The 26083-nt window shown below is 59.1% G+C and overlaps 2 protein-coding genes across 7 annotated transcripts in view; both read left to right on the top strand.

The window, feature by feature from the left end:
• Positions 1–2538, top strand: part of DBF4B (DBF4 zinc finger B) — a 50356-nt gene extending 47818 nt beyond the window's left edge. Inside the window, exon 15 of one of the 2 annotated variants that reach the window (XM_063798449.1) lies at positions 2358–2538. In XM_063798449.1, the coding sequence (XP_063654519.1) occupies positions 2358–2445 (88 nt within the window). In that variant the 3' untranslated portion in view covers positions 2446–2538. The remainder of the gene's footprint in view (positions 1–2357) is intronic. The other variant, XM_063798448.1, reaches the window with a different exon arrangement.
• A 636-nt stretch (positions 2539–3174) lies between these two features.
• Positions 3175–24237, top strand: ADAM11 (ADAM metallopeptidase domain 11). 5 transcript variants are annotated; one of them, XM_016931629.3, is made up of 27 exons: positions 3175–3312; positions 3774–3949; positions 13770–13846; positions 14034–14100; positions 15619–15704; positions 15791–15866; positions 16302–16368; positions 16434–16501; positions 16892–16966; positions 17049–17120; positions 17296–17462; positions 18337–18421; positions 18534–18624; positions 18740–18791; positions 19254–19353; positions 19436–19507; positions 19626–19718; positions 20169–20249; positions 20787–20837; positions 20941–21004; positions 21208–21307; positions 21524–21643; positions 21737–21905; positions 21994–22108; positions 22194–22284; positions 23265–23282; positions 23766–24237. In XM_016931629.3, the coding sequence occupies exons 1-27, from the start codon at positions 3252–3254 to the stop codon at positions 23779–23781; spliced, it is 2310 nt and encodes a 769-aa protein (XP_016787118.1). In that variant the 5' UTR covers positions 3175–3251; the 3' UTR covers positions 23782–24237. The 5 variants fall into 5 exon arrangements, with proteins under 5 accessions (XP_016787118.1, XP_016787119.1, XP_016787117.1 ...); XM_016931630.4 differs by lacking the exon at positions 23265–23282 and having other exon boundaries at positions 23766–23875; XM_016931628.4 differs by lacking the exon at positions 23766–24237 and having other exon boundaries at positions 23265–23639.
• Positions 24238–26083: the final 1846 nt, after the last annotated feature.

Below are 26083 nucleotides of genomic sequence, written 5' to 3'. Positions count from 1 at the left end.
TGCCATTGCAACAAGAGCGAAACTCCAGCTGGGGGCGGTGGCTCACCCTGTAATCCCACCAGCACCCTGGGAGGCCGAGGCGGGTGGATCACAAGGTCAGGAGATCGAGACTATCCTGGCTAACACAGTGAAACCCCGTCTCTACTAAAAACACAAAAAAATTAGCTGGGCATGGTGTTGGGCACCTGTAGTCCCAGCTACTCGGGAGACTGAGGCAGGAGAATGGCATGAACCCGGGAGGCAGAGCTTGCAGTGAGCCGAGATGGCGCCACTGCACTCCAGCCTGGGTGACACAGCGAGACTCCATCTCAAAAAAAAAAAAAGAGCGAAACTCAATCTCAAAAAAAAAAAAAAGAAAGTTCTAGGCCAGGCATGGTGGCTCACACCTGTAATCCTAGCACTTTGGGAGGCAGGCAGATTGCCTGAATTTAGGAGGTTGAGGTCAGCCTGGACAACATGGTGAATTTAGGAGGTTGAGAACAGCCCGGGCAACATGGTGAGATCCCGTCTCTACTAAAATTACAAAAAATTAGCCAGGTATGGTGACACATGCCTGTTGTCCTAGCTACTTGGGAGGCTGAGGCAAGAGAATCACTTGACCCCAGAGGTGGAGGTTGAAGTGAGCTGAGATCTTGCCACTTTACTCCAGCCTGGGTGACAGAGCGAGACTCTCCAAAAGAAAAAAAAAAAAATAGTAAGTTCTAGCCGGGTGCAGTGGCTCACGCCTGTAATCTCAGCACTTTGGGAGGCCAAGGTGGGTGGATCACGAGGCCAGGAGATCGAGACCATGCTGGCTAACACGTGAAACCCCGTCGCTACTAAAAATACAAAAAAAAAAAAAAAAAATAGCTGGGCGTGGTGGCGAGCACCTGTAGTCCCAACTATTCAGGAGGCTGAGGCAGGAGAATGGCGTGAACCTGGGAGGCGGAGCTAGCAGTGAGCCGAGATCGTGCCACTGCACTCCAGCCTGGGCGACAGAGCCAGACTCTGTCTCAAAAAAAAAAAAAGTAAGTTCTAGCCAGATCTGCTGGGAGCCGGGGAACCCAAGAATATAAGTGGCTATGGGGGCCAGGGAGCCATATGACCGAGTCTCCACTGGAACTAGCCCAGCGTGCCACCAGGGAGAGTCACTCTTAGGGCTCATCAGGTCTCCCCAACAGGAAGTCTAGGGTCCCAGGGCCACCGATGTGGTAGGAACATGCCTCTGGTGAAGAGGCCTGGACCACAGATTGGGCTTGCTCTGTGGTCTTGAACATGTTGGAGGACCCAGACTCTCCCAGCCCCGGGCTCCCACTGTGAAATGACAAACCTCACCCAGCCTACTGGGGGGCACTCCTGATCAGGACTTGCTGATGTGGCCCTGGGACATGGGCAGGCTGCAGCAGGACAGCCACCTTCGTGTCTGGGGTGTGTGGTGAGGGTGCATGGGACCAGATATACCAGTCCCCTCTGGTCCCAAATGGAGGGCAGAGATGGAAGTAGGACTAGGGGTGGCTAAGAGGAGTGGGGCCATGGAGTATGGGATGTGCCTCTCACCAGCTGTGTGACTTTGAGAAGCTCACATAACCTCTCAGAGCCTCAGTTTCCCCATCTGTAAAATGGGGAGCACAATCTCTCCCTCTGGGCTCATGATGAGTTTCCAGGAATACCACCTAGTAGGCCCTCATTCCCAGGAGCCTCCTCATGCCTACATCTTGGAGGAGGTTCTCAAGATGTCTCCAGAGCGAAGGAAGAATTGGCTCAGCCTTACTGAGCATCTGGGTCTGGCATGGCAGGTGGTTGGGGGTGGGGGGAGTCACTTGGTTCCCTGCATTGATGTCAGCGCCTCCTGGGCAATCGCCTTCTCACCTCTCCTGGGCCTAAAATAGAGCGGGGGGTGGGAGTGTCACAAGCTAGAGGCAGTTCCCTCATCCCCAGCAGAGGCCCTGGGTCCTTGCAGAAGCAGAGGACCCAGGAAGGGGTTTCCTGCCTCCAATCTTGTTCTTCAGCGACCTGTGGTCCCCTAGCATGGGTACCAAAAAGGTCAGGGTGGGGACTCAGCGGCCCACCCACCATGCCCTACCACACCCCACACCATCTCGGGTATCTGGCCTTCAGCACCCCTAGCAGAAGTCTGAGGTCCCAGCCCTGGTATTGGGACCCAACATCCCCAGGAGCTGGGTGGAGGGCACAGCTGGGGATGTAGGTTGGGAGGTCCAGTATTTTGCAGACAGGGCAGCCTAGTCTGACCAGAGAGGGAATGCTGGGGGGCTCCAGAGGTGTCTTCTGCTCCTAAGGATTGGGACTAGCAAGGGAGGGGGAGCCATGGGGCATGCTAGCAGCATATAAGTGACCTGGCTAGTTTATATTTTATCTAGGAGGAAGGACAGGACGCCTGTGAGAGACTCAGGAACCCAGACGGACATGCCAGCCCTTCCTGATGGTTGGAGTGACAGCGATCCCTGAAGCCCTCCTGGAGGCCGGGGCATCTTTGGCGGGGAGAAGGAGCCGATGGGAAGGGGTCTGTACCGCGGGCGTGAGAGGACTCCGCAGTGACACGACCCGTAGCGAAGGTGCAAGAAATCCCAGAGGCGTAGAGCCCGGCGTTCGCCAAGAGCCTCTGCCCACCCCAACCCCAGCTTCCACAGCCTGGGGTCAAGCGGGGCGCTCCAAGCTGGGGCTGGGGCAGCCTCTCTGGGGTACCACGACAGAGGGGCGAACGCGGGCGCCGCAGCCACGCTCCTGCCCCCGGGCCCCAGACAGGCAGTCGCCGGGTCGACCCCGGGGGTACCCCGTCCCCTGCTTCCCTCCCCTACGAATCTACGAGTCCTCGGAGATGCTCAGGCAGAGGTGGCCAAGGAGAGGCCGCGGGATAAGTACGCGGAGCGCCACCTCCCCGCACCTGCCGAGAAGACCCCGAGGTGCGGGGAGGGACCCCGGGGCGGCGCCTCTTTTGTCCTGCCGCGGCGGCGGCCCGGGCCCTGCGGGGCTGGGGGGGCCGGGGGGCGGCGGGAGAGCGGAGGGCGGGCCCTGGGCTCACGTGCTCGCTGCTCAGCTCTTAACCCGGCCCCGCCGCCCCGCCGGGATGGCCGCGGCCGGAGCGCGCTGAGCCCCGGCGCCGTCCCTGCCGCCCCCACCGCTCCGCGACCCCCGCCCGGCCCCGCGCCCCCGCCCCGGCTCCGCAGCCGGCGCCTCCCCACCCCCGTCCCTGCTCCCGCCCTCCCCGCGCCGCTGGCAGCCGCAGCCCCCGGACCGGGAGGAATGAGCGAGCCATGAGGCTGCTGCGGCGCTGGGCGTTCGCGGCTCTGCTGCTGCCGCTGCTCCCCCCGCCCGGTGAGTGACCCCCGCCCGGCCCCGGCGCCCCCTCCCTGCCCCCGCCCCGGGATGTGCGGCGCTTGCTGCTGCAGCCACCTTTTCCTGCAGTGCTCGGGGTGACAGCCGGTCCGGAGCGCGGGAGGGTAGGGGAGCGGGAGAGGAGGGAAGGTGCGTCCACCCACCTGTCCCCAGCTGGCCGGGCCCACCGCGTCCCTGCCCCTGCCGCCGACCGGCCAGCTCTGCAGGTCTCTGCGGGTTTGGGCGGATGGGGGGGCAGTCGTGACGGTTGGGCGGGAGTGAAGCTCCTGGCCCCCTCCCCGCGGGCTCTTGCCTCTGCAGGGCAGCCAGATCCTCCCACCCGGATCGCCCTAGGGCTCCAGGGGCCACACCAGAGTGGGGGATGCGGCATGCCCACCCCATTCCCAAGTCTTCTGCCCCAGGGTGGGCAGCTGCCTGCAGCCATGGCCTTGTTTCCCCAGGTCTTGGGACCCAAGGTCCTGCTGGAGCTCTGCGATGGGGGGACTTACCCCAGCTGGGAGGCCCAGGAGCCCCTGAGGTCACGGAACCCAGCCGTCTGGTTAGGGAGAGCTCCGGGGGAGAGGTCCGAAAGCAGCAGCTGGACACAAGGGTCCGCCAGGAGCCACCAGGGGGCCCGGTGAGTGGGGCTGGGTGGTGAGGCCAGGGGCTGAAGCAGGCCTCAGAGCCCCAGGGAGCCCACGGGGTAACCAGGGTTGGAGTCCCCCTCAGCAGCTGCCCCGCAGGGTCCCCTTCTGTACAGTGGGCTATCCGGTGGGTGCTGGAGCCCACTGGTGGGGAGCACCAGGCCTGCCCAGCCCCAGGGCCCCCTCCCATTATTGTAGGGTCCCCTGTCTTCAGTGTACAGGGACCACTAATGCCTAGGTCTCAGGTCTGCTTTGGGTCAGCCTTCCAATGGCCCCCTGCTCCGCTCTGGCCAAAGCTAGTTGTTCTGTTCAAAACAGGGCTTGGATGGGGCAAGTTGGGGGCAGGGAGAGGCAGCCCAGATTCCAGTCAGGGATTAGGGCTCTCAGGTTCTCACCACAGCCACCTCAGTGGGCTTTCTTGGAACAGCTTAGTGCTTGCTCCTGCCTCAGTTTCCACACAGTGCCCAGATAGGCTTGTTGTTCTCCTTCCTGTCCTGGCTGAATGTGGGGCCTTGGAAAATAACTTGAGGCCCCAAGCCAGCTCTACCTGCCTGCCCACTGTCCCTTTCAGCTGCCAGGCCCCTCCTGCCTCCCAGAGGAAGGTTAGGCATGAAGGAGATTAATTGCAATTAATAATTAATTAATATCATGTGAATAATAATCACCCAGATGGAATATTCATTCAGCACACCCCAGCGCTCCAAGAGCTGGAGCTGAAAGTGAGCCAGGCCAACAGGGCAGCAGAGGGCAGGTTGGCCGGCAAAGGCCTGGCACAAACAGGAGGTGTAGGGGGGAGACCCAGAAGAGGGGTACAACTGAGGCCTGGGAAGTTTTGGCAGCGGGGAGTGGTGGGAGGTAAATTGGGCTGGGCAGAGGGAGGAAGGAGGGAAACGGAGGCTAACATTACGGACATCTGTCAGACTGGCATCTGGCCCTGCCTAATGTACTTGGTTAAAAGCCCTTAAGGGAGGGGAGCAGAGGGGGATGTGGGGTGGTGCAGGGGTGGAGAATACTGATGAAATGGATGGAGCAGGAAGGGAGCATGCATAATAGATGGACCATCACTCAGGGCCGTGCAGAGGGGCAGGGGGAGGGGGCTAATGGTCCAAGGCCCGCAGTCACTGGGGGTGGGGTGGGGGGTGGAAGCTGCCTTCAGCAACTGCCCAGGCTCCCTGGGAGGTGTGCAGTCCCAGGGCCAGGGATGGGGTGTCCTGGCTGCTGAGTCTGGCTGTCTTGCCTGGTGTCACTCCCTACCTGTGAACTGTGCACCCCGTGGTTACACTGTGGGGGAACTGATGGTCTGCCCGACTGCTGGGACTCTGGCTTATGCTTTAAGGGATGTGCAGATTGAGTCATGGAGGGATGTCACCGCAGGGAAAGGGGACAGAGTTGAGGAAAAGCCTGGAGTCAGGTAGGGATGAAAAGTCAGGTATTCCAACTGGGCAGGTTGCTCCTTCAGCCTGACCCTTTCTGAGCAGAGACAGAGGTGGCAAAGGGTAGGAGGTTCTGGGCTGTGGTGGTGTCTGCAGCTGCGTGGGAAGGTCAGGATGGGTGCAGTTGAACTGCTTGGGTTGGGGGTCTCTGTGTTGTTCTGCAGGTGAGTGAGTGCATGTGAGGTGTGTATGTGATCCACCGATTCCAGATACTTCTGAGGGGTGTCTGAGAGCCTGCGGGGAGGAAATGGAGTTCCATGGATCTGCCAGGCAGTGATTATCTCCAATTTTGGGGTCTCTCTGAGACTGAGACTTCCTAGGGCCCTCATGGCGACCTCCTCAAGGGACTTGTTTGGGGCCCTCGCTTATCTGTGCCTCAATTTCCCCTGAGGTACCAAAGCTGTGGACTTCTATGGGCCACTCTGCCAAGCTTTGTATGCACTCTACATCACTTATTTCTCACAACTCTGTAAGGCTTGTAACTTTTGTGTGTTTGTGTGTGTGTGTGAGTTTTGCTCTTGTTGCCCAGGCTGGAGTGCAATGGCGTGATCTCTGCTCCTCCACCTCCCGGGTTCAAGCAATTCTACTGCCTCAGCCTCCCGAGTAGCTGGGATTACAGACGTGCGCCACCATGCCTGGCTAATTTTTTGTGTTTTTAGTAGAGATGGGGTTTCTCCATGTTGCTCAGGCTGGTCTCGAACTTCCGACCTCAGGTGATCTGCCCACCTTGGCCTCCCAAAGTGCTGGGATTACAAGCGTGAGCCGCTGCGCCCAGCAGCTTGTAACTTTTGTCAGCCCCATTTTACAGATGAGCAAACTGAGGCTCAGAGGGAAGAAGTAAATTGCCCAAAGTCAATCAGATCTTAAGCAGTGGAGCTGGGAGTTTTCTCCACACCAGGGCACTTCCCAGTTCTGCCTCCAGGGCTCTCTGGATTTGGGTCCAGGAGGCAGTCTCCCAACTCTGCCCAGAGCAAGGAGACAAAAAGACACATCCAGAATATTTTCCCCAGCGGTAAGGAGATATGGCAAACCCTCAATCTCCTGCCTGGCATTTCTCCCTGGGGTTAGAGCGCTTTTGGCTTCAGAGCCACGGGGTCTGATGGTGGATCCAGTGTGGACTTGAGCCTGTGTGTGTCCTAGCCAGAAGTACCCCAGCTGGGCATTGCTTGGTTTTTGCCTTAACTTACTGCCCTGGTTTGGAACTTCAAGCCTAGCCGGTGTGGAGCTGGCAGCAAGATCTCTGGTCATGTGTCGAGTCCAGGGGCACATGCTGGCTGGCAGGGCCTGGGGCGCTGAGCTGCTGTGGCTTTGGGCAGGTCGTTTGACTTTTCTGAGCCCCAGTTTCCTGTTCCCTAAAATCAGGATGGTAACATATCTCAGTCCCACCTACTACCAGGAGGTGGTGATGGGAAAGAGCTTTACGTGCTGAGGATTCCTGGCTTGACAGGGGCAAGGGTGGGGGTGCGACTGGGACAGGGGAAGAGATACAGCGGCCAAGAAGGAATTAGAAGCTGGAGAAATTAGACTGGGTGCATTGGCTCACAGTGGCCAAGGTCAGGGGATTGCTTGAGACCAGGAGTTTGAGACTAGCCTGGGCACCATAGTGAGACTCCCGTCTCTACCAAAAAAAAAAAAAAAAAAAAAATTACCCAAGCATGGTGGTGCGCACCTGTAGTCCCAGCTACTCGGGAGGCTGAGGCTGCAGGATCGCTTGAGTCCAAGAGTTCAAGGCTGCAGTGAGCTATGGTTGCACCACTGCACTCCAACCTGGGCTACAGAGTGAGATCCTGTCTCACACAATACAACAACAACAACAAAAGAACAAGGTAGAGAAATTACAATTATTTACTAGGCCTTTTTGGGGCAGGCACTCCTTTACGTGGAATTATTTAATCTTCATCACAGCTCCCAGAGGTGGGGCTGTTATTCCCATCTTGCAGATGGAGAAACAGGCACAGAGAGGCAACGTAACTGCCCCAAGTGACACAGCACTTGAGCACAGAGTCAAGACTGATCCTCAAAGCAGGGCTCTCACCCAGCACGCTGCCACCTCTTGCTCAGGGCTGAAGGGAAAAGAGACACAGATGCACCCTTGCCCTCTCTCTGCTACTGCACTCAACCCCCTCACTTCTGTCCAGCCTGGAAGCAGGCTAGGCCTGAGGCCCAGAGAAGTGAGGGAGCTTCTGGGGGTGCAGAAACCTGTGGTTCCAGGGAGCCTGCAGCTGAGGGGTGGTGCAGGTCAGGCAAGACTACCGTGTCCAGTTGGGCTGGTTGTTCACTCCACTAGGGTGACTGGGCAAGCGGTAAGTGAGCTGAATGCAATCCGTGGGCTTATGGGGCCACATGCGTTCTGACTTGCAGGGGGATCTTGTTTTCTTTCTTTTTTTTTTTTTTAAGACAGAGTCTCACTCTGTCACCCAGGCTGGAGTGCAGCAGCACGATCTCGGCTCACTGCAGCCTCTGCCTCCCGGGTTCAAGCGATTCTTGTGCCTCAGCCCCCCGAGTAGCTGGGATTACAGGCGTGCACCACCACTTCCAGCTAATATTTATATTTTTAGTAGAGATGGGGTTTCACCATGCTGGCCAAACTGGTCTCGAACTCCTGATCTCAAGTGATCCACTCGCCTTGGCCTCCCAAAGTGCTGGAATTACAGGTGTGAGCCACCTCACCCGGTCTTGGGACCCCTTTTTCTAATTTGCACCAAGCTGCTGTGTGGGTTATGCCTGCCCCTGGGGAGACCCAGACTCCTTGGGAACAAGGAGAGGGCAGGACATGGGGAGGTGACTAGGGTCAGGGGTGAGGAGGTCGCAGACCTGGTACATAGAAGCTCATCTGAGCCAGCTAGGGGAGGGGTGCCTCAGTCTCTGGGCTAAGCTCTTGTGAGAGCTGCCCAGGCCAGCATTTACTGGAAGTGCCACCCCAGAAGCCCTCCACGGTGGGCATATGCTGCAACAGTGTTTGTGTTTTCTTCCTGCAGAAAGGCGGAGGGCAGTTGAGTAAGGCTCACCCCCAGCTCTTGAAGATGGGAGTCATGGACATGGTGCCACAGGGGGGCCAGGGTCTGTGCCTGGGGCCCTGGTACCCCACTAGAGCCAAGGCCATGCTATAGTCTGTGTGGCTGAAGTTGCGGCTCTCTCCTGGGTTGGGGCAGATGGCTAGAAGCCAGGGCTAGGATTTTGCTGGGCCCAGCTTGTTCCCAGGGGCGAGGTGGGGGCATGAACTGAGCTCTGCCATGCCAGAGAGTTCAGCAGGCTTAGTTTTGGTGTCAGAGGCTGCACGCTGTGGCTTTGAGGTGGCACAGCCTTAGTGCAAGTCCTGCTCCCCTGCTTCTGACTGTGTGACCTGAGCCAGCCATGCAGCCCCCTGAACACCACCTTCCTCATTCATAAAATGGGGATGCTCATAGTCTCCACCTCTCAGGCTGCTGCGAGGATTTGAGATGATGAATGTCAGGTGTCCAGCCCAAGATCTGGCAAAAGAGCCGATGGTCAACATCTCTGAGTGTCCGGACAGGGTGCTGGGCCCTGGTGCTGGCATGAGGGCTGGGTGTCAGAAACAGGAGCCAGGATATTTAGGGGTTACTTGTCAGGCTCGGGGTGGGGTCCAGGGGAGAAACCACATGAGCAGGACTCTGGCCTGTGGGCTTGGCCTCACCCAAGCAACCTCCTGGCTGCCTAGAGGAACCCAGCTGTCCAGAGTCTGTCCCCAGAGGGACTGATGACCCTGTAAGGAGGTGGCTCTGTTCTCAAAAATGTAGGTCAAATCCCATCATTGGAAATTTGTCTGGCTGTTCTCATTGCCTGGGAATCCCGCTGCCCTCTTGATAAATGGAGCACCCAACACATTGCCGGGGGTGGGTGGGGGGAGCTGGCAGGTGAGTGGGTGGGTGGGTGGGGGATTTCTCCCAGCTGGGACATACTCCCAGGTGGAGCTCCTGCCTCTCTGGCTCCTCCCCAGTCTGCAGCCACCTGGCCCACAAGGTGGTGGTGTCTCCTTGCGGGAGGGGATTCCAGAAAGATGTCCTCAGGTGAGACACCTGACAGGTAAATCACACCATCCACCCAGATCTGGAGCATAAGGCCACCATTCTGGCATGTCCCTGTCACAGTAGGTGATCCAAAGGAGTCGTTTATGCAGTTCCTCAAAGCCCTGTTCAGCTGGAACATTTACACTTCCTTCTCGTTATTATTATTATTGACCCTTATGATAACACATTTAAAAGGGCTTTTATTTAATCCTCACAGCAATCCTGGTTTTTCTTTTCTTTTCTCTTTTTTTTTTTTTTTTTTTTTTTTTTTTTTTGTAGAGACAGAGTGTTTTGCTGTGTTGCCCAGGCTGGAGTGCAGTGGCATGATCTTGGCTCACTGCAACCTCCGCCTCCCGGGTTCAAGCAATTCCCCTGCCTCAGCCTCTCGAGTAACTGGGATTACAGGCACATGCCACCACACCCGGCTAATTTCTTTTTTGTTTGAGTAGAGACAGGGTTTCACGTTACCCAGGCTGGTCTCAAACTCCTGAGCTCAGGCAATCCGCCCACCTTGGCCTCCTAGGATTACAGGCGTAAGCCACTGCTCCTGGCCCAACAATTCTGTTTTACCGAGGGGAAAACTGAGGCCGGGGGCATGAAGCAGCTTATCTCAGGCCTTGCGATACATTTCCATTCAACGTGAGTGTTGAGCCCGTGGGCAGGGAAAAAAGCAGGCATCACCCTTGCTCCAGGGAACTAAAGGTCGCCCACCTGAAAAGCCAAATCAGTGATCAAAGAAGTATATGTCTACTGTGTGCTTAAAGGCCCAGAGGTGGAGGGCGCCAGAGCCCTGCATGGGTTGGCAGGTGCAGGCTGTGCAGATGAGGGTGGGGAGGAGAGGGAGGTCCGGGCAGGGGTTCCAGGTCAGTGTGTGAAGGGCTGTGTCTGGAAGTGGTGGGGAGCAATGGTCTCCCTTCTCGAATTTCCTGGAGAATTTGAGAATCCTAAGGCTCCTTAGTCTCTCCCTTCCTAAGACTGTGTGTCTGTAGGTCTGGGGCAGAGCCCAGGCACCTGTATTTGTGCTTCTGGGTCTTTGGCAGAATCTTTGCCTTTTTCTGTCTGCACCCTGCATCTGGTACAGAGAGGACAAGGCACAGTCGCTCTGAAGCAGATGTCTAGGAGAGTGGGTGGGCCAGCCAGAGAGGAGCCTCGGGTGGAAGGGGTGGTCACCCCTGCCAGGCAGTCACAGCTGCTGTGGCGACACGAACTCCAGCCCCAGGGTGAGATCCAGCCCCACACCTCCCCAGCCACCCAGCCATGACCCTGGGCCAGTCACCTCCAGGTGTCTCCCTGAGCCTCATCCTGGCATTTGTAAAATGAGGACCAGACAGCCTGGGCAGGTTGAGATCAAATGAGCTGGAGCATGTGAGAGCCTGGGCAGCCGGGGGAGCAAGAGACAAGTGCAGGGCACAGGGTCAGCTGAGGGCTGGCATGACCTCAAGACCAAAGGCCCCTCCCGCCAGGGATGGAGGGACAATGGGATGAGGTCAGAGGCAGGGCAGGGGCAGAAAGCAGGGCCAGGCAGGGAGCACAGTTTGGCTTTGATAGAGCACTGGCTTAGGCTGGACATGGAGGCTCAAGTCTGTAATCCTAGCACTTTGGGAGGCTGAGGCGGGAGGATGGTTTGAGCCCAGGAGTTCAAGATCAGCCTGGGCAACACAGTGAGATCCCATCTCTTAAATAATTAATTAATTAATTTTAAAAAAAGAACATTCGCTGGGCATGGTGGCTCACATTTGCAATCCCAGCACTTTGGGATGCCAAGGGTGGATCACAAGGTCAGGAGTTCAAGACAAGCCTGGCCAATATGGTGAAACCCTGTCTCTACTAAAAATACAAAAAAATTAGCCGGGCGTGGTGGTAGGCACCTACAATCCCAGCTCCTCGGGAGGCTGAGGCAGAGAATTGCTTGAACTCAGGAGGCAGAGGTTGCAGTGAGCTGAGATTGCACCACTGCACTACAGCCTGGGTGATAGAGCGAGACTCCATCTCAAAAAAAAAAAAAAAAAAAGAACATTGGCCTAATGCTGGGTGGGCTTGGGGCGGTCTTGGGACTCTGTGCCAGCAGGAGTCCCCTCCCCACTCCCCAGGTGCCAGGGCCACAGAGATTCTGGGGACTGAGATAGGTTTGTGTGACCCATCTCTTCCCTCAGACCAGGGACAGGGTTGTGTCCCCATATGGGGCCAGGCCAGGCAAACATGCCTTAGTATGTGGTCTCTCTCTTTCTCCTACCGCCTTTGGGGGCTCTCCCAGCCCCCTCCTGGGCCACCTCCAGCCAGGCCCAGCCCCCAGCCCCAGCTGCCCCGGCACTGCCCCAGGGGCTTATCTGGTCTGAGCCCTGTGTCCTGCTGGGCTCGGCTGCACCAGATGGGGAAGTGGTGAGAGCTCAGCAGGTGGCAGGAGGTGGTGGACAAGAAGGGTCTTAAGGTATCTGGCCTTCGTCCCCCATCAGCTGGGGTTTTCCCCAGAGTGGGGACTGGCTTGACCTCTGCAGAGAGGAAGCAGGCTTGATGGGGTGGCTCGCAGACCTCCTGAGTGAGGGAGATTCTGCTGGTGCCAGGGCAGACTCTGCTGGAATCTCCAGGCCCAGGATGGTACCAATACATAGCCAACCTCCTGGCCTCGCATCTGGGCTCATCTGACCATTTTCAGTGGGAAAATCTGAGGCACAGAGAGGTTGCTGGGTCATCCCTGGGGCTGCACGGTCAGAGAGCAGCATTGGGGCAAGGGGTCTGGCAGGCTGCTCCTCTAGGCAGCTGTGGAGGGGGCTGGCATAGGGGCTTGTTGGTGGGGGGCAGATAGAACAAGCGGGAACAGTCCCAGGGGCAGGGGAAGGCCAGGATAGTTCAGGCCATGGGCCGGGAAGAGGATGTGGCGACTCCTTGTCCTTGACTTTCTATTTCGGGCTGATCAATGCTCTAGGGGCTCAGGATGGAATTGGGAGCCTTGGTCAGCCTGGAATAGGGTGAGTCGGTGTCCTTGGGGCACAGAGGTCAGCCCACCCAGGCCCTGGCCGTTGGTGCCCCCCTTGCTTCTCTCCCAGGACCTCTCATGGACACTGGGCCCTCTTCCATTTTACTCCACCTTTGGGGTGAGACAGCCCTAGAAGCAGACTCCCTAGCTTCACCACTTTTTAGCTGTGTGACCTTGGGCAAGTTAGTCAGCCCCACTGTGCCTGTCCCCTTTCAGATGGGAATGACAGTAATCTATCCCATAGGGTTGCTGCGAAGATCAAACAGGGCAATACTCTTAGTGTTTAGACCAGGGCCCGGCACACAAGAAGTGCTCGGTAAAGATTAGCAGTGATGAGGTGGTTGAGGAGGAAGCCGACAAGGCACAGGCTATGGATTTCATGACCACAACCTTGGGGCTCTCTTCCTTCCTGCAACCTGCCATCCCCACCTCAAAGGCCAGGCAGCAAACAAAAGCCTCCCATTTGCAGGGCAGAGTGGGTGACCCTCATGTTGGGGTCTGGAGTCAGTCTTCTGGAATGAACAAGGGGTGTGGAGAAGGCCCCAGCCCTGAGTCCTCTCAGCCCTTCCTGGGCCCTGCGGTTGCTGTGATCCAGGCATCCTCAAGCGCCCAGGCCTGGGGGGGCCGCCATCTTGCTCTGGCGTGGTGTGTTGCCGTGGCAACCTGGAGCCTCCGGCCCCACTGCACTCTGAAAAATTTATCAGGAAAACTTCCATGTTTAAAAATTAACCATGGGATTGAAATATTAAAGATGAGCTGCTTTGGGTGAGGCAGAGGGCAATGGATTTGGGGGTAGAGGAGCCAAGTCCTTACTCCCAACAGGATGGCACCTGCCCGTCGCCCAGTTTCCAGGGGCCTAGCCATCCATTCCCACCCATTCACCCCTGTCCGAGGCCTCCTATGTAGATGGAGGCTGGGGCCAGGGTAGGGGGACAGGCAGCGAGGGTCCTGCCTCCCATTTCCTGTTTGTCCCTTTCCCATGATACTCCTGGGGCCCTCCCGTTACTCTGCCTGATGGTGGGGTGCCCCTCACCAGCCAGGAGGGCATAATGAGGCAGAGGGCTGGCCGGGCTGCCCCTCTCCATCCCAGCTGCACCTGCAGCCCAGCCCCAGAGAGGATGCGCAGGTGCCCGGGCCCAGAGGGCAGAAATGGGGCTGTGCCCAGGGCTGAGCACTCCTGCCTCTGCCCACTAGTAAAGGAGCAGGGTCGTGGAGGAAGAGGAGCTTGGACAAAGCATCTTGCCCCCAAATCAATGGTCCCCTCAGCTGCTAGGGCTGGCCGCCCCCTCCCCAGGGCTACTGTTGCTCCTGGGATCCCCCCGACTCCCACCTTCAGGCCTCCCTGGGTTGACTCCCCCTCTGCCCTCCCCCCACCCAGCCTGTCCATCTGGCCCAGGTGAGTTTCGTCATCCCAGCCTTCAACTCAAACTTCACCCTGGACCTGGAGCTGAACCAGTGAGTGTGGCCTTGAGCCCAAGAGGAAGGGCAGTGGTGGGGCGGGGGAGACATGGCTAGGGCCTGGCTGCTGGGGGTCTGAAGGTTGGGCCTGGGCAGAGGGGACCTGGATCCTGACCTGAGGCAAGCCTCAAGCCTGACCTCACCTCGCCCGTGACCCCCCTTCCTGCTGCCCCCTCTGTCTCAGCCACCTCCTCTCTTCGCAATACGTGGAGCGCCACTTCAGCCGGGAGGGGACAACCCAGCACAGCACCGTGAGTGCCACTGCAGGGGACCGGGGCCGGGGGTGGAAGGGAGGTGCTGTTTCTGTGGTTCTGTGGTCACAGGTGTAGGGACAGGTGGCCACTGGAGATGGGGTCCTGGGCCTGGCCCCTCAGCACCTTCCCTCTCTCCCGACCCAGGAGGCTCTGAGGGTGGACAGTGGGCAGCTTGAGTGCATAGGGCCCTGAAGTCCCCTCACTTGGCCCCAGAGCTCTGACCCCCAGCCAGCCCACGTGGGGCCTACAGGGACACTCGTTCCGAGCAGGCTGCCAGGAATCCCCCTCTCCAGACTCTTCTGAGAGGGACAGCTGAGGAAAGGCCCTTCTTACTCAATATCAAGGCCCCGAAAATCCCAGCTGCCTGGGACACTAGGGTCCCAGCCCTGAAGGCTCTAGAGCCTGAAAATGAATGAGTGTCTATAAATAGCCTGTCTCACCCCCCCACCGCCTGTTCAGTAACTGGAGCACAAGTAATTCTGCAGGAGGCAGAGCTGGAGCGGGAGGGTGCCACTGGTCCCCCCAGCCCCAACCCACGAGTCTGGCCAGGAGGACACATGCTGCCCATCACTCCTCAGCCAACCACAGGCCCAGGGAGGCAGTGCATGAGGTTGTGTGTGATGTTAGGGGCGAGTATATGATTAAATGAGGTAATATATGGTTAGTGCCAGAGCAGTGCTGGGTACATGGTAGGTGCTAAATAAATGTTGCCTGTTATTCTCAAAAGAGTCTGATCCCTTCCCCAGCCCCAGCAAATGGCTAAGAACCCTTGCTGTAGGCCGGGCTCCTATAATCCCATCACTGGGAGGCTGAGGTGGGCGGATCACGTGAGGTCAGGAGTTTGAGATCAGCCTGGCCAACATGGTGAAACACCATCTCTACTAAAAATACAAAATTAACCAGGCATGGTGGTGCATGCCTGTAATCCCAGCTACTTGGGAGGCTGAGGCAGAAGAATTGTTTGAACCCGGGAGACGGAGGTTGCAGTGAGCTGAGATCATGCCATTGCTCTCCAGCCTGGGCAAACAAGAGCGAAGCTCCGTCTCAAAAAATAAATAAATAAATAAATACAAAAATTAGCTATGTGTGGTGGCACATGCCTGTAATCCCAGCTACTCGGGAGGCTGAGGCTAAGGCATGAGAATGGCTTGAACCCAGGAGGCAGAGGGTGCAGTGAGCCAAGATCACACCACTGCACTCCAGCTTGAGCGACAGCGAGACCCTGTCTCAAAAAAAAAAAAAACAAACCATTGCTACAGTCCAGCTTCCTCATTTTATAGATGACGTGAAGGAGGCCCAGAGGTTCCTAACCCCAGAGGGCTAGGAACTTGCCCAGGGTGGCATGGCAAATTAGGAGCACCAGCCATCTAGAAACAGGCTCCAGAGCCCCAGGCATACCCAGGGATTGTGGCCACCTGCACACAGGGCAGCTTCAGTGTCCCCTAAAAAGCCTTGAGGCCCGTTGGCTGCCCCCGGCCTCATGCCAGCGTTCTGTTCACTGTTCTGCTCCTTCAGGGGGCTGGAGACCACTGCTACTACCAGGGGAAGCTCCGGGGGAACCCGCACTCCTTCGCCGCCCTCTCCACCTGCCAGGGGCTGCAGTGAGTATGGGGAGGGGCCGGGCAGCTGGGAGAAGCCTCTGGCCCAGGCCTGGGGACGGAGGGGAGCTGCGCCTCTCTCTCCACAGTGGGGTCTTCTCTGATGGGAACTTGACTTACATCGTGGAGCCCCAAGAGGTGGCTGGACCTTGGGGAGCCCCTCAGGTAAGCCCCACACAACCCCTTGCCGTCCTCTCTGGTGGCCCTGCCAAGCTTGTCCCAACAGCTGTTGCTGCCACCTCTTCCTCCTCCTGCTCCTCCCTCAGTAACCCCAGCCTCACTGCCCTCTTCAGTGACCCCAGCTCTGGTTCCCTCCCTCCTGTGCCCCAGCTCCCCCTGTGCCCCCAGCTTCAATGTCCCATCTGTCCCATAAGTGACCTCCCATTGGGCTCCAATGTCCTTTGCCCGTGTCTCTCAGGGTGCCCCCAGGTCTTGACCCCGGAATCTGAGCATCTGGGAGATCAGATCCGACATGGGAGCTGTGGCCAGTTCTGGGTCACCCCAGGGTGGGGTGGAGGCGAGGGCTGGATCTGGCCCCCCCCAAGTGGGCCTGGAGCAGGCCCAGTTGGCACCCCAAGAACTAATTTCCCCTCATTGCAGGGACCCCTTCCCCACCTCATTTACCGGACCCCTCTCCTCCCAGATCCCCTTGGATGCAGGGAACCAGGTAAGGGAGGGAAGGGGGGGTGGGGAGGGGCCGGCTGTGCCCCCCTCACCTGCCCCTCCCCACAGGCTGCCTGTTTGCTTTGCCTGCCCAGTCGGCTCCTCCAAACCGGCCGAGGCTGAGAAGGAAAAGGCAGGTACGGGGGCCCGCACAGACCTCGGGCTGCAGAGACCTCGGGCTGCAGAGAGACCTCAGGCCGTGGCCCAGAGCAGAAGGGCACCCTCATCTATGGCTGGGGCGAAGGAGGGCTCAGATGGATGTGGCTGGGGGCCAGGGACCGTGTCTGGGAGAAGCCCCCACCCCTTCCCTAATGCTGGCATCTACAGAGGCCCCATCCTGGGCAAACCGAAGCTGCCTGCCCTCATTCCAAAGCTGAGGAGGGACAGGACCCTCTGCCAGTGGGGAGCTGGCACTGTCCCTGGCTGGAGTCCAGACCCCCCCATCCCCACCGAGTCTGTTCCTGGCTTGGCCATGAGATCAGTCAAACATGGGAGGGACTGATTCCAAGTGCCCACCCACCCCCCAGGTCCGCCGGGGCCACCCTACAGTGCACAGTGAAACCAAGTATGTGGAGCTAATTGTGATCAACGACCACCAGCTGGTGAGTGCCAGGGCAGGGACAGGGGGTGACACTGGGAGACCCCTGAGGAGCCTCGCCCTCCTCCCATTCTTCTCTCTCCCAGTTCGAGCAGATGCGACAGTCGGTGGTCCTCACCAGCAACTTTGCCAAGTCTGTGGTGAACCTGGCCGATGTGGTAAGCAGCTCTCCCTCCCTCCCTTCCCTCCTCCTCATGCCCCCCACCCCACCACACACATTAGGGGGCACTGTCAGCCCCTGGCTCCCACTTCCTGGAGAGAACAGACAGGCCCTCCTCCAGCCCTGGCCCCAACACCCACTCCCACCCTCCAGCCCCCTCATCTTCTCCCCAGATATACAAGGAGCAGCTCAACACGCGCATCGTCCTGGTTGCCATGGAAACATGGGCAGATGGGGACAAGATCCAGGTGCAGGATGACCTCCTGGAGACCCTGGCCCGGCTCATGGTCTACCGACGGGAGGGTCTGCCTGAGCCCAGTGATGCCACCCACCTCTTCTCGTGAGTCCCCCGCCCTGCACCTCCTGCCAGCCTCTGCTAGTTGCTACAGTGCTTGGGATTACTTAACACCTGCCCTGTGCTGGCTGCTCCTCTCAGAGTCTGGGGACTGGGCTCACCTGGCACCTGCCACCTACCCCCAGCCACATGCAACAGCTGGGCATCATCCCCTGAATCTGAGGTTGATGCCCTTGTCTTAGCCCTGGTGGCCCTCTTCTGCCTCTCACCTCCCCTTAGTTCTGTCTTTCCCCTTTCAAACTGTCCCAGCATCCCTTCCTCAGGGACCCAGTGCCCTAGTAGGGAAAAAAAATCTAATAAAAGGGCCTTGCAACTAGAGATGGTCTACTGGGAGCCTCTCCTTTGCCTTATGGGCAAAAGAACCCAAGGAGGGGCCAGGCGTGGTGGCTCATGCCTGTAATCTCAGCACTTTGGGAGGCCAAGGCGGGTAGATCATTTCAGGTTACGAGTTTAAGACCAGCCTGGCCAACATGGTGAAACCCCATCTCAAAATACAAAAATTAGCCAGGTGTGGTGGTGTGCACCTGTAGTCCCAGCTACTCGGGAGGCTGAGGCAGGAGAATCGTTTGAACCCAGGAGGTGGAGATTGCAGTGAGCTGAGATGGTGCCACTGCACTCCAACCTGGACCACAAGAGTGAAACTCTGTCTCAAAAGAAAAAAGAAAAAGAAAAAGAAAGAAAAAAAAGAACCCAAGGAGGGGTGGAAGGGTCTTGCCTGGGGTCACCAAGGCTGATGTAAAGGGCCAGGCTCACCTCCCGAGGAAGGACTCTAGTGTGAGGGGCTCCCCAAGGCCCCACCACCACCCGGGGAGCCACAGGGGAGGGCAGGAGGCCATCCTGACAGCGCACTCCCTTCCAGGGGCAGGACCTTCCAGAGCACGAGCAGCGGGGCAGCCTACGTGGGGGGCATATGCTCCCTGTCCCACGGCGGGGGTGTGAACGAGGTGAGCAGTGAGGGGACATGGCTGGGGTGGCGGCTGAGGGAAAGGGGCTTCAGGGGCACGACGTGCCTGTTGGAAGATGTAGACATCTGTGCCCCATCTTCCCCACCCCCAGTACGGCAACATGGGGGCGATGGCCGTGACCCTTGCCCAGACGCTGGGACAGAACCTGGGCATGATGTGGAACAAACACCGGAGCTCGGCAGGTATCCTCCCCCGGAGGCCCCCGTGTGGCCCACGCCCAGCAGCTCTGGAACGGGAGGGTGACAGTGGGAGGGGTGGTCCTTGGCCTCCCTCATATCCGCCTGGCTCACCCCTCAGGGGACTGCAAGTGTCCAGACATCTGGCTGGGCTGCATCATGGAGGACACTGGGTGAGTTCTTGGGGACAAACCGGGGGAAGGTCTTGGGCGAGGGGAGTCTTAGAGCGAGCATTGTTTGGCAGTCTGGACCAGGGGGCTCAAGAGGCCCAGCTCACAGAACCACTCAGGATCCCAAGAAGCCCAGTTTTCCGCAAACACTGCCCCGGGAGACCCAGATTTCCCTGCTGGGACACCAAAACCGGCCAGGCTGCAGTGCGCATCGTGGCCACTGGGCGCCGCCCAAGCCTCGCATGGAGACACCTTCCCTCCAGCGCGGCTGCGAGTCCCCAGGTTCAGCGGAGGGGATGGGAGCGACAGGGACAGGCGGGAGGATTCTGGTGCAATCCCGGGGCAGATCCTCCGCCTCCTCGCGATGGTGACGAAGTCCCCCAGTGTACCCCCTCCCCAGCCTTGAGAGGGGTGAGGGTGGGTTGGAGGGGAGCAGCCAGCAGCACCTCCCCTCGCCCTATCCAGGTTCTACCTGCCCCGCAAGTTCTCGCGCTGCAGCATCGACGAGTACAACCAGTTTCTGCAGGAGGGTGGTGGCAGCTGCCTTTTCAACAAGCCCCTCAAGGTACCAGCCCCGCGGCGGGGAGCATGGGAGCGGGCCCTGGGCGGGGTCCGGGCCAGACTCCCGACCTGTCCTCCCGGTCCAGCTCCTGGACCCCCCAGAGTGCGGGAACGGCTTCGTGGAGGCAGGGGAGGAGTGCGACTGCGGCTCGGTGCAGGTGAGCGGTGGTGCGGGCGCCAGGTGGGGAACCGGGATGCGGGGGTGGGCACGAGGGAGCGTCCGAGTGGGAGGATTAGGGCTCGCCCGCCTCCTTCCCCTTCTCCCGCGTCCCTCAGGAGTGCAGCCGCGCAGGTGGCAACTGCTGCAAGAAATGCACACTGACTCACGACGCCATGTGCAGCGACGGGCTCTGCTGTCGCCGCTGCAAGGTAAGCAGGACCGGCCGGGAGGCGGGGCCAGGACGCAGGAGGAGCGATTGGAGGCCTTCATATAAGGGGTGGGAGCTAGGGAGGGAAGCGGAGCCTTAGGGGACGAAGGCCTCTGGGGCAGGGCTTGATGCGAAGACAGTGCCAATGGGGAGCAAGGGGCGGGGCTGAAGGATGTTGAAGGCGGGGCTACGAGGAGCGGGAAGGGAAGGCTGCCCAGAATCAAGGAGGGGCGGGAAGGTGGGCGGGCTTGGGGGCGGTGCTGAGTGCGCTGGGAGCGAGGTGGGGAGCGTTCAAGAGGTGGTGGGAGCAGGGAAATAAGAACAGGCCTGAAACGGGGCCCTGGGGAGCTGGAGGGCCCGGGGATGTGGGGGTCCAGAGACCGGGGGGCCTGGGGAGGGCAAGGCCGAGGCATCCATCCTGCCTGACTCGAGGAGCGCGTCTCTTCCCTAGTACGAACCACGGGGTGTGTCCTGCCGAGAGGCCGTGAACGAGTGCGACATCGCGGAGACCTGCACCGGGGACTCTAGCCAGGTCCGCCCGGCCCCGCCGTCTTGTGGAGCCCTGGGCGAGGCAACCCCTACCCTTGTCGATTTGGTTTTCCCGGACGAGTGCTCAGCACTCCCCTCCTCTCCACAGCTGGCATCGACCTCCACTGATCAGACTGTTTTCTTATCTGAGAAAGGGGTTCTTCATGGTCCTGGCCTTGTTCCTTCAATCATTAAACCAGAATGTATCGTCTGGCTGGTATTCCCAGCGCCTGGCCCGGTGCCTGGTGTAGGTTAGGGATCAGAGTAGATGATAATATTAGTTAACATCTATTACAACCTAATTACATGCCAGGCATTTATCTCCCAGCCCTACGAGGGAGGGAGGCTGGAGCGGCTCTGGGGCTTGCAAATCCGTGTGGTCTGGGTCCAGAACCAGACAGATCGCTTGTCCTAGGCGTGGAAGAGCCCTGTGGCATGAGCCCCCAATGGGGGGCACTTGGTACCCCAGCATTCCTCCCTGGGGCAGCCCTCAGCTCCAGTCCTGGGGCTGCTCTGCTCAACCCCACCCCTCTCTCCACAGTGCCCGCCTAACCTGCACAAGCTGGACGGTTACTACTGTGACCATGAGCAGGTATGATGGCTGCCCCCTGAGCCTGGGATTCAGGGCAGTCTCTTGTCTCCACTCTGACCACTCAGCATCTCCATCCCTTGCCTCTTAATTCTTGGACTCTCAGGGCCGCTGCTACGGAGGTCGCTGCAAAACCCGGGACCGGCAGTGCCAGGTTCTTTGGGGCCATGGTGAGTCTGGCTAGGGCTGGGAGTGGGGACTCCGGAGGACCCAGAGCTGAGAAGCTGGGGAGAGTGGGTTCCAGCTGAACAGGCCCCCAAGTGTGTAGCTCCCCAGGATCTCAGGGACCCAGGCAGAGTGTGGGAGATGCAGGCCTGAGGTCTTGGGGTGGGTCCTGGGGCGCGTGGGGTCACTTGGCATCCTCTCCCCACAGCGGCTGCTGATCGCTTCTGCTACGAGAAGCTGAATGTGGAGGGGACGGAGCGTGGGAGCTGTGGGCGCAAGGGATCCGGCTGGGTCCAGTGCAGTAAGCAGTGAGTATTGAGGCTCCCAGAGGGCCTCTCAGCTCCAGGGCAGGTGTGAGACTTTTCAGAGATGGGGCAGCAGGTTCTCCCAGGAGGAGCCTGTCAGTCCCAATGGGCGGGCACGTGGCAAATGAGGTGGCAGGGTGCAGGGTGAGGGCAGATTAGAGTTCAGTAGTTGAGTCTGAGGTCAAACTTGGGGCTCACTGTCTCTATATGCCCCAACAGGGACGTGCTGTGTGGCTTCCTCCTCTGTGTCAACATCTCTGGAGCTCCTCGGCTAGGGGACCTGGTGGGAGACATCAGTAGTGTCACCTTCTACCACCAGGGCAAGGAGCTGGACTGCAGGTGCTGGCCAGGACCAAGACTAGGGAGGGGAGGTTGCAGCTGTGCTGGGGGTTAGGAGACAGGGGGCTGAGGCTGGCTGTGTCACTTCCCCAGGGGAGGCCACGTGCAGCTGGCGGACGGCTCTGACCTGAGCTATGTGGAGGATGGCACAGCCTGCGGGCCTAACATGTTGTGCCTGGACCATCGCTGCCTGCCAGCTTCTGCCTTCAACTTCAGCACCTGCCCCGGCAGTGGGGAGCGCCGGATTTGCTCCCACCACGGGGTGACTGCCTGGAGCCCGGGATGGCGGGAGAAGCTTACAAGAGGGGACAGGCCCCTGCTCACCTCTCCTGGCCCTGCCCTGCCTCTAGGTCTGCAGCAATGAAGGGAAGTGCATCTGTCAGCCAGACTGGACAGGCAAAGACTGCAGTATCCATAACCCCCTGCCCACGTCCCCACCCACGGGGGAGACGGAGAGATATAAAGGTGAGGCTGGAGCTGGCCAAGGGGGGTCTGTCTGTCCCGCTCTCTATGCCTGTCCTTGCCAGCTAAGCCCTGCCATCCTCCCCAGGTCCCAGCGGCACCAACATCATCATTGGCTCCATCGCTGGGGCTGTCCTGGTTGCAGCCATCGTCCTGGGCGGCACGGGCTGGGGATTTAAGTAAGAGACACACACACCCTGTGCCCCCTGGCATCCTTGAGGGGGGATCAGAATCCCTGCTGGTGGAGCTGAGGGGGCCCTCCCTGAAAGCCCAACTAAACCAGAGCTCACACGTCATAGGTCCAAGTAGCCTGCAGGGCTTAACATTTAGAAACTAGGAGATTTTAGGCTAGATGAGGTAGCTCACGCCTGTAATCCCAGCACTTTGGGAGGCCAAGGCAGGCGGATCACCTGAGGTCAGGAATTCAAGACCAGTCTGGCCAACATGGTGAAACCCCGTCTCTATTAAAAATACAAAAATTAGCCAGCCATGGTGGTGCGCACCTGTAATCCCAGCTACTTGCGAGGCTGAGGCAGAGAATTGCTTGAACCCGGGAGGTGGAGGTTGCAGTGAGCTGAGATCGCACCATTGCACTCCAGCCTGGGTGACAGAGCAAGACTGCGTCAAAAAAAAAAAAAAAAAAAAAAAAAAGGAAAGAAAGAGAGAAAGAAAAGAAAAGAGAAAAGAAATCAGGAGATTTTACACTAGCAATTCGGATTTCCAGCTCTGGAAACATGAAAAGGTTGAGCCCCAGCGTGCCTCTAAGCATCCCCGAATAGCCACAGAGTGGAGCTGGGCAGGGGCCACCCAAGCCAGGCATGTGTCCTCCGGTCTCCAGTCCCACCCAGCCTATAATGCTTTGTGCGTGTCTAAGTTTGGGGTCCTTGTGCTGGTCTAACCCCCTTAATGTGCAGAGGAGGAACCCACGGCCCAAGGTCACATGATTGAGTTAGTAGCAGAGTCAGAGCTGGAACCGGGACGCATTTTTGTGGGTGCCCTGGGTAATTCTCCCTGGCCCTTACATTAGTGTCCAGGCCCCGGGGACCCCGGCCCCGCTCTGGGGCAAGGGGTCGCATGGCAGCCAAAGGCCCCTCCCTGAGAGAAGCAAAAGGTCAGATGTCTCCTTTTCCTCTCCCCTTCCACCATCCTCCCCCTGCAGAAACATTCGCCGAGGAAGGTACGACCCGACCCAGCAGGGGGCAGTGTGATGCCGGCCACGTCATCCCTCCCGCTGTCCTTGTCTCCTCCATCTCATTCGTCACCCCGCGTTCTGTTGATGGGGAGCGGGGGCTGATTCCCCCACCCCTGCTGCCAGGCTGTCCCGGCAGGGGTGGGAGAGCCTCGCTCAGGGAAGAAGGTCCCAGCTGCCCTCGCCCTCGCCTGCTCGACTGCCCTGCTGCGGCCAGGCCCTCCCCTGCCACCAGGTGGAACTGGAGCTGCGCCCCTGGCAGTCCCCATCCCCAGGAGGGCCCTCCCTGTGCGTCCCATCTGTTTTGTCTTCCATATCACCACTGTCTGACCTCCCGCAGATCCCTTCCCTGGCCAGCCTGTGACTTGCCGCCTGCCTCCAGGGCCCAGCACTGAGCTCCGGGGCCCTGCTGGGGGGCTCTCCCCGTGGCCCCTGCTCACGTCCTCCCCTGATGCCCCCTCTCCGTTCCAGGTCCGGAGGGGCCTAAGTGCCACCCTCCTCCCTCCAAGCCTGGCACCCACCGTCTCGGCCCTGAACCACGAGGCTGCCCCCATCCAGCCACGGAGGGAGGCACCATGCAAATGTCTTCCAGGTCCAAACCCTTCAACTCCTGGCTCCGCAGGGGTTTGGGTGGGGGCTGTGGCCCTGCCCTTGGCACCACCAGGGTGGACCAGGCCTGGAGGGCACTTCCTCCACAGTACCCCACCCACCTCCTGCGGCTCAGCCTTGCACACCCACTGCCCCGTGTGAATGTAGCTTCCACCTCATGGATTGCCACAGCTCAACTCGGGGGGGCCTGGAGGGATGCCCCCAGGCAGCCACCAGTGGACCTAGCCTGGATGGCCCCTCCTTGCAACCAGGCAACTGAGACCAGGGTCTTACCTCTCTGGGACCTAGGGGGATGGGGCTGACATCTACATTTTTAAAAACTGAATCTTAATCGATGAATGTAAACTCGGGGGTGCTGGGGCCAGGGCAGATGTGGGGATGTTTTGACATTTACAGGAGGGCCCGGAGAAACTGAGGTGTGGCCATCCCCCAGACCCTCCCCAAGGATGACCACACCCGAAGTCCTGTCACTGAGCACAGGCAGGGGCTGGGCATCCCAGCTTGCCCCCGCTTAGCCCCGCTGAGCTTGGAGGAAGTATGAGTGCTGATTCAAACCAAAGCTGCCTGTGCCATGCCCAAGGCCTAGGTTATGGGTACGGCAACCACATGTCCCAGATCGTCTCCAATTCTAAAACGACCGTCCTGCTGTCCCTGTCAGGACACATGGATTTTGGGGGGGGGGGGGTTCTAGAAAATATAGTTCCTATAATAAAATGGCACCTTCCCCCTTTCAAGAAGGGTGATTCTGGGGCCGACTCAGGGTTTAGGTGCCCCCTGGTGTGGCCTAGATGTCCCCACCTGGGCCATCTTTCTGGGGAGAACTCTCCCAGGTAGGGAAGGCCAGAGGTGGCCCAGTGCCTGGAGGGTTAGGGTCTCTGCCTGGGATGTGCAAGAGGAAGTAGGAAAGGGAGGTCTCATGGATGATCCTAGGCTGCTAGAAGTCCTTAAGGCCCCATCTAGTCCATTCCACTCCCTACCCCCATTCCAGAGCCGAGTAGTAAGTTTACAGATGTTTCCCCCATTACGTGCCCCCACCCATCCCTGCTGCAGCGAGCCTGAGAGCCAGGCAGAGCCAGGCACAGCTCCTCAGTCTTCTCACACAGTCCTGCTGGTGGCCTTCCCTCATGACCCTTGCTTGGGAGGGTGGAGCACTGGCTCCTTGACCCTAAAAGGTAGCTGGCAGGGGCAAGATGGGGGCCAGCTACCTAATGGATGAAAGCCACAAGTGAATACAGTTCTTGTCACCAGGGTTGCCCTGCCCTCACTCGGCAGGGAGTTCTGACACCCCAGGGCCCGTGAGCTACCTGCTTGAGCCCCTGTTTCTGGGGCACCTTCGAGGAGGCGTTGTGGAGGGCATCGCTCCCTGTTTATTCACACCACCCTCAGGGGCAAACAGGCCTGGGACCCGCTGACACCATTTTGGGTAGCTGGATGCACCCGACAGCAGTGGGGTCCACACACTGAGCTCCAGCTGGCACTGCCCATTCAAGGGCTGAGTGGAGGGGCCCCTCCAGCCAGCTCTGCTCCACCAGCCCTGCAAGCTGATGCAGGGTGGGGGAAGGGCTGGGTGTTGCACTATTGCTGCGCTGCCTTAAGGCATCTGTCCTCTGGTGGTGCACCCGTGCACACAGGTACAGTGCATCTGGGCACAGCTTTTGGATCCACACCTCTGCACAAGTGTGAATACCTCTGCACATATGGGCGTATCTGTGTGTGCTCGTGTATATGGGGTGGGGAACATGAGACTTCCTGTGACCAGTCCACCCTGGCTCCCAGCTGTCTGTATCCTCCTGCCCCGCCCTGGCGAGTGCCTACCCTGGCAGAACCCAGGGAGGAATGGAGGCTGCCTCTGCCTGGGCCTCCACACAGCATCCTGTACATACGCCACCTGGGCTGGGGGTGGGGAGGCAGGGCCAGGAGCATCGATTAAAGATCACATCCTGGGGCTTCCAGGGAGCTCACACCAACCTTGCGTTTCTCTCCTGTCTGTGAATGGCCATGCTGTGACTTGTCCCCTCTGGCTCAGGAGGGAGCATGATAACTGGGGTGCTGGAGGCGGGAAGGGAGCGCCCAGGACCAGCTCCATTCATGGTGAGGAAACAGGGTGGAGGCCTGGCCCTCCCGCTTCCGCTTCCTTGCTTCCTCGGCTCTTCCAACAAAGACAGCTGTGCCCCTCCTCT

Source organism: Pan troglodytes, chromosome 19 (genome assembly GCF_028858775.2).
Source record: "Pan troglodytes isolate AG18354 chromosome 19, NHGRI_mPanTro3-v2.0_pri, whole genome shotgun sequence".
NCBI lineage: Eukaryota > Metazoa > Chordata > Mammalia > Primates > Hominidae > Pan > Pan troglodytes.
Note: the sequence above shows the minus strand (reverse complement) of the source record. Positions and strands in the feature narration are given on the sequence as shown.